The 7589-nt window shown below is 52.2% G+C and overlaps 1 protein-coding gene across 4 annotated transcripts in view; it reads left to right on the forward strand.

Moving 5' to 3' along the window:
* TLN2 (talin 2) overlaps nt 1-7589 on the forward strand; it is a 383471-nt gene that overhangs the window by 342211 nt on the left and 33671 nt on the right. For all 4 annotated transcript variants that reach the window (XR_003095489.1, XM_025211171.1, XM_025211172.1 and 1 more), the window contains one exon: nt 5071-5178. Coding sequence is in view for 3 of the 4 variants with exons in the window: in XM_025211171.1 (XP_025066956.1) it covers nt 5071-5178 (108 nt within the window). In the remaining variant the exon portion in view is untranslated. The remainder of the gene's footprint in view (nt 1-5070; nt 5179-7589) is intronic.

Raw genomic sequence — 7589 nt, forward strand, 5'->3', positions numbered from 1 at the left:
CAGGCCAGCTCCTTGAGTACTCTGGGGTGTAAATTGTCGGGGCCGACTGACTTGAAGATGTCCAGCCTCTCAAGCTGTTCCTTCACAAGGTCAGCATTGATGGAGGGCAAGGAGCCACCCTCACTCAGGCGTCCCTGTCCCGTAATGGGCTGGGGCGTCCCATGGGACTTGTGAAAAACCAATGCAAAGTACCCATTTAGCAAGTTGGCTTTTTCCTGGGCGTCAGTTGTCAGTTCTCCCTTCTGGTTTAGCAGGGGTCCAATGTTCCCCTTCCTTTTCCTCCAGCTCCGTACATATCTAAAAAAGGACTTTTTATTGTCTTTGATATTTGTAGCCAGTTGGAGTTCCGTCGCAGCCTTGGCTTTCCTGGTTTGCTCCCTGCAGGTCTGGACCAGTGCAGAGTATTCCTCCTTGGAGATGAATTCCGTCCTCCATCCTTTGTAGGTCTGTCTTCTTAGACACAGGAGAACCTCTAGTTCCTTGTTGAGCCAGAGGGACTGCTGTGCCCTCTTGCTGCCTTTCCTCTGAGATGGAGTAGCCTTAACTTATGCATCTAGGATCACTCCCTTGAGGAGCAACCACTCTTCCTGGTCCCTTTGGGGTCATGGTCCCTTAGGGCCTCACCGACAAGTCTCCTGAGCTTGTCAAAGTCAGCCCTCCTGAAGTTGAGGACCTCTGTACTGCTGACTGACTTGACAGCTTTTCAGCAGATGGTGAAGGTGATCAGCTCGTGGTCACTGTCACCCAACTTCCCTTTGATCGTTAGGTCACTGATTAGGTCGCCCCCGCTTGCCAGTACCAGGTCAAGCAGCGCTTTGCCTCTTGTTGGCCTGTAGACTTCTTGAGTCAGATAGAGCTCATCCACACACATGAGGAAGCTTTGCGACCGTTCAGATTTGGCCGAGCGCTCTTCCCACAAGATGTCCAAGTAGTTGAAGTCCTCCATGACAACCATGGACCGGGAGCATCCAGCCTCTGCCAATTCCCTGGCAAACTCCAGGTCAATCTCTTGATTCTGGGAGGGAGGTCTGTAGTAGACTGCCACCATTGTATCTCCTGTGCTGTGTAACCCACAGATTTTAACCCAGAGGGTCTCTAGTCATCCACCCTGGGTGCTGCTGTCGGCCTGTAGGGACACGGAGCTCTCCTTGACATAGAGAGCTACACCCCCACCCCTTTTGTCCATTCGATCCCTCCTGTACACGTTATAGCTGTGTATACATGTGATCCAGTCATGGGTGGAGTCCCACCAGGTCTCCGTTATCCCTATGACATCATAATTGTTTGTGTTGAGCAGGAGGACAAGTTCCTCCTGTTTATTCCCCAAGCTCCTGGCACTGGTGTACAGGCATGCAAGTGTCCCCTTGGGGGCCCTTGCCTTGCCCACAGCTTGCTCTAGGGCTGGGGCAGGGGTCGGCTCCCTTAAGTGCTTTGACCTGCTGGCTTTGCAAGAGTTGCTCAGTGGGCCAGCAGGGGCCGGGGGTCGTCCCCTCCCCCTCCCCCTCCCCCAGTGGGTAGTCGTCCCCTCCCCCTCCCCCTCCCCCAGTGGGCTTAGTTTAAAGCCTGGTGGAGCAGGTCTGGCTGAGAAGAGCCTCCTCCCCAGCGGAGAGAGGTGGAGGCCATCCCTTCCTAGCAGCTCACTGCCTCTCTCACCAAAGAATGGACTGTGGTCATGGAAGCCAAAGCCTTCCCGATGACACCAGCGCCGCAGTCTTTGGTTCACTACCTGGATCCTCCTCTCCCTCCTCAGCCCGTATGGAATTATAGCCAAGCACTTGTATAGTATTTTCCATCTGCAGTTCTTGAAACACTTTACACAGGAGGAATATAACCTAACTTCTCTTTTACACATGACAAAACACAGGACCAGAGGTGAAGTGAAGGTCACCTAGCAGGCCAGTTGCAAAGCTCTATGTAGAAACCAGATCTCCAGTGCACTAGGTCATGATCCACAAGGTCCCGTTCCCTCACTTCTGTCTATTTAGCTGCACACTGAATTTACTTTTGTCGATTGCTGTGCCCATCTTTCTTCGAGTATTCATTCACATACCGCCCTGGCACGGGTGCCTGGTGGTAAACACGGGGAGGCTTCATGCAACCTCTGACAGGGGCCCCAATCGCCTCGGGACAGCATGCCATGACTTTGGGTGTTTCTTCAGTGGTGGGGTCTCCCATTGGTGGTCCCTCAAGGTTGGTTGTTCTGCCTGATGGATATTCGCAGGGCTCCACCTCCCCTACACCACTTCCTCCGACAGACCTCCTGATCTTGGAGCAGCTGGCCTCCCGGTCTTGATGACTCTTGCCCATCACTCAATCTCGGGTATCAGGTTTACACCTTGCCTTCTCAATGGACCCTGGATCCGGTAGATGTTCCCCTCTCCTACGGGTCTCTTCTGCTCTCTGTCAGTCATCTGTTGCTTCTTGCGGATGGTCCTTTGATGTATGGCCATTGTCCGGCTCTCTCAGTGAAGAGTTGCAAGCAAGTAAAATAACAAAATAAAACCAGAAACAACTGAGGAGTGGGCACAGGTCAGAAGGAAACCAAAAGTTGAAGATGCCAGGGAGAGAGAGAGAGAAAGGGAAAAAGAAAAGTCAGGTACGCAAAAAAAAAATCAGGCTGAACTACCTTATTATACTGGCTCTGCCCTAGAGCTTGTGCCCTGCTGCGTCCCCCGACACTGATCCGTTCTCTGCCAGATGAGAGCTTCGCATACCTCTCTACTGGGTTAATTTACTCCTCACAATGTATGCTTCCGTTATGGAGAGTGTCCGCCATCCCCCATGCCTTTCCCCGCTCTTCTTGGAGCAAGGTCTCTTCCCTCACGCCTGTGCTGCCTGTGACCGGTGTGGGGCTTTTCAGCAGCTGTTGGTCCCTGGGCGATCCTGCCTGCTCGGAGCTATCTTTGTCTTGCTGGCGCTGGCTGCTGCCGGTGTGGAGAGCATCTGCAGCAAAGATTAAATTGAAACAGAAGTGAACGAACATTTACCTTTTATTTAGGAAATGTAGCCACATGCCTGCAGTGGCTCAGGCCAGAAGCTGGGGCTGGGCGGGTGGGGACAGCCAGTAGAGCATGGCTCTCTGACTCTGTGTTCACTTCATCTTCTTGTGGCCCCCGAGGTCTCTGGGATTTGCAGTCCAGAATTATAGCAGCAGGACTCTGCAGGGTTGCTCATCAATTCCTCTTTCTGCTTCCAGGTGCCTCTGGGATTTGTAGTTCACAGTTGCAGGGGAAGTAGGGGAAGGGGTGTTTAACATGCCTCCCTTGTCCCAGACCCCATCTGGGGTTTGCCTGGGTGGGCAGTCCCCACCCCTGTAGACTAGGGTGCATCCCCAGTCAGGCTTGTTCCCCACCCCCTTGTCAGCCAGCCCTCACTGCTCCAGCTAGGGAGCAGAGGGGTAGAGGCCAGCCCTGCTCTCTGGAGCAGATGGCATAGGGTTATGATACGTCCGGGTTTTCCTGGACATGTCCTTTTTTGGCCAGCTGTGCTGCATCCAGGCAGGTTTTTTAAATGCAGGCAGAATGTTCAGGATTTCCACCCCAGTCTGTTTTCAAGATGGCTGCCACTAGGTAGAACTACCGATCCCAGAATATCTAGCACACAATCTGGAGCTGAGTTCTCAATCAAGATCTGAGTTTTCAGTTTATCATGGAAAAACGTGGAAAACACAATACCACTTCAGCGAATAGGGACGGGGCAGGAGTCGCTGTGTTTCTGTGTGTGCATACAGGTATGGACAGCCAGGCAGGGTATGGGAGCTGCCCCAGCCAAGCACTTGGATACAAGTAGCTGAAAGGTGGGGGGACTGTGTGTGTGTGTAGTGGGGCGCTTGGGCTACAGCAGGGCATGGGGGCTGGAGTGATGGGGTAGCAGGGAGATGCTGCCCAGGGTGGAGGGTGCACAGGCCTCCCCTACCCCACCCTCCAGGCTGCGCGATGGTTGAACTTGCTTCACCACCACCCACAGGAGCCAGAGCTGCTGATGCAGCTGCTGCACTTACTCCAGCCTAGGACAGGACAGAGGCGGCTGTGGGGCGGGGCACAAGCAAAGCTCAGAGGGGAGTGGAGAATTTGGATTGGGACTGAGGGGCATCACCATGGGCAGGGGCAGGGCACTGGTATATCACTTGGGGCTGCTCGGTACTACAAAGCAGCAGCGGGGGCGGACACAGCCATAGCCTGACCCACACCTTGTTGAGCAAAGAGGCCAGAGGAGCTCTGGTTTTCTGGTTAAAAAAAAAAAGTTAAAAAAAAAAGGGTATTTCAAATTTATTTTATTATAATGATTGTGGTACTGGTAGGCTTCTATAAATAAATAAATATAACGTTGTGTTAAATTGACAACTATATATATATATAGTAGTGTTTCAATTTAATCACGGGAAAATGTAGGTTTGGGGGGTTTTTAATCAGTGAATTCGGGTTTTTTATCAGATAATTTGCAATTTTTCAACAGAAAAAGAAAACCTGCTGCTTACTGTAGTGATAGAGCAGACATTGCATAAAGCAGGAGCACAGTCCGTCATCTGAATGGAACTTCAGCATTTACTTAATGTTTTTGTTTCTCATTAAATTTGAGGCAATGACACTTGTCATTTACTGTAACAGTTAGAAATGCCCCCACCCCCACATCACCCCCACTTCTTTGTTCCCCAGCCAGGTGTCCTCTTTTTTGGAACTGGAAATATGGTAACCCTAAGACAACACAACTCAGCCTAGGGCTGCAAAATGTTGGGATGCTGGAGGACTCTGGTTTAACTTGAACTAGGAAGGGGTCTGGGACAGAAGTTCCATAAACCGGTTTGGCCCAAATCAGTTAAGTCTGATACTACATTGAACCAGGTTTATATACTAGTTTCATTCATTTTGAAACTGGCTTATGTACACTGAACTTACGTTCTGTTACAAGTTTAAACCAGTTTCTGATCACTTAAACTGGTTTATGTGTAACTTCTATCCCTAGCCTAAGAGAAATCACTTTTTTCTGTCCTTTTTGCATCTACTCTGACTTCCCCACCCCACCGCCCACTTTGAATACTTTTTTAGCTTTAATATTGTTTTGTCTCTATAGCAAGCTTCATATCACCAAGATGTGAGTGAAGATGTTCGAGAGAGAGCGCTGCGATTTGGAATAGAATGTACCTTGGGATACTTGGAACTCCTAGAGCACGTCCTCCTGGTAAGAAAGAGCCTGTATGTTTGTCTGTGACAAGGCGATATATATTCAATCTCACTGAACTTTTTACATAACCATTGCTAGTGTTGACTTTCAATTAGCCTTCTTCAAGTTGGTGAGCAACTGTTAAAAAAGCTCACCATTTTCTGAACTGACGAAACAGTGGGAGAAGGGAACCTCAAAGCATTTACATCTAATTGTCTTCTAGCAGTTATGTTATCGGGAGGTAATGACAGCAACAAGCCTTCAAGAATAGACCATTTAAAAATATTTGCTTAACCTCTAATTATATCAGTTTAACCATTAGCCCACAACACAGCAGCTCAGACACAGCTGCTGTTCCCAGTTCCCAGGGCCCTTTGACTGCAGGGGCAGGGGAAGGAGGCAAGCTCAGCCAGACAACACAGCCCACGTGAAGCCCTGGGCTGAGAGGGAGGGAGAACCTGTGAACAAAGCAGCTAATTGCTTAACTGATGAATCATTAGACTGCTCCCTGTTTTCCTCTTAGGCTATGGGTCCAAGTCCCCACACCCCTCCTCGCTCCTCCCTCCCTCCTGCCTGCCCTGCTGCCTTCTGACTCCTGCTGGGGCACTGAGTGGCATTCCTTCCCCCCCTTCCCTACCAGACTGCGTGGGCCCTGAGCTAGAGGATAACCGGTAAGCTAACCGGTTATCACTGCACTTATTGGTTAATCGTTTAACCTTTCACACATCCCTACTGGCTCTCCCTTCTAGCCTGATGCACTAGAGTACACATCAATGACACAGACCAGTAGGCTTGTGAGGTTTGTTAGGAGAACATTACATTTACATGTTTTTCTGTACCATCCCTAGTATCAGCAAAATAAGCCCCCAATCCCTCTCCAGCACCAACTCATAAAGTACTTCTAGGCTAGGAACAGACATTCAAAAAGCCTGAGCCTGAATTGATTCAATATTTGGAGGTTAGTCTAACCTGCAAAGCTTGTACTGATTTAATTCGAGAAATGCAGGCACATGTCTGCATTGGCTCAGGCTACAAGCTGGGGGGCGCTAGAGCAGCCCTCCCTTCCTGTCCACAGTGCTGAGCTGAGGGGTGGCAAGGCTAGGCCCCAGCAGGACACTCTGATTAGGGAGGGATTTAAACCCCCACCCTGGCCTGCACCATCTCAGGCTTTTCCCTGTTCGCTGCTCAAGGGGCAGAAGTGTTGCCAGACCCCAGCTAGCACTCTGAGGCAAAGTGGCGTGTGCAGTGCATGCATCTCGATGATACTGAGCTTCTCTATCTCCCTCTCCCTGTCTGCAAACTTGACAGGGTTGCAAACCAGCAGGGGGGCTGATAAAACCACTGTGTTATCAGCAAACCACTGTGTCAGCCCATCAGCAACACAAAAGCCTCTCTCATTAGTTCAAGCTCTTCTTAAACAGCTTTTTCCAAGGAAGGAACAGAGGGACATTACCAACTGACCTGTTAATTAGCCCCAAAAAAGTCTAAGCCAGGGATGGGCAAAATATGGCCCGCAGGCCGGATCTATCCCGTGAGACCATTCTATCCAGCCTGCAGGGCCCCTAAAAAATTTAGAAAATTAATATTGATCTGTCCTTGGTTCCTGTCAAAAATGACAGAAACCAAGGACAGTAGGACCCAGGCTAAGCCCAGCGACCTCCCGCAACAGCAGGGCCCAACCAGCCCCGCCCCCCAGCCAGAAGCCATAGCAGAGGACCACATGGCTGCCCTGCGCCGGAGACTCAGGTAAGTAGGAGAGGGGGGAGCTGGCCCAGCTCCATAGAGCCCCTGCCAGCCGGAACCCTGTACTCCTGCTACCCTGCTCTGGGCCCCGCCAATGCTGTTCCCGGGACACTGGTGTGGGCCCCATGCTCCTGCTGGCTCCCACACCTGCTCGCTCCCAGTGCCCCCCCAGCCCCATAGTGCAGGCGGGGGGCAGCGTGCAGCCCCGACCCCCGCCTCGCCAGCAGGGAAGGAACTGGTGCTGGGTGTGGGGAAAAGTGGCCCCTCCCCTGCCCTCTGGCCGGCACTCCCTGCTGCAGTCGCTCACAGCCTGTGCGGGGCTGTCCTGAGCAGGCACAGGCAGCCCCACGTGGGCTGCGAGCAGCTGCAGTGCGGGGTGCTGGCCACAGGGAGGGCAAGGTGCTGCTTTTCCCCCACACACAGCACCAGCTTGTAACCCACCCCCACTGCCAGCCTCGGCCCTGTGCCAGCTCCGGGCTTGCCCATTAGGGCTGTGCCGTGGCAGCAGCAGCTGTGGCCTGCCCCCCGCTTGCTGTGCCGGGCAGTGTTTGGTGCTGCTGCCCACCCAGAGCTTGCATGCTGGGCCGCCAAGAGGCGACACTGGCAAACACTCCCCAACATGGCAAGCAGGGGGGCCGCAGCTGCTGCCGCCAAAGCACAGCCCCGCAGGGCAAGCCCAGAGCCAG

Source organism: Alligator sinensis, unplaced genomic scaffold (genome assembly GCF_000455745.1).
Source record: "Alligator sinensis unplaced genomic scaffold, ASM45574v1 scaffold291_1, whole genome shotgun sequence".
Classification (NCBI taxonomy): Eukaryota; Metazoa; Chordata; order Crocodylia; family Alligatoridae; genus Alligator; species Alligator sinensis.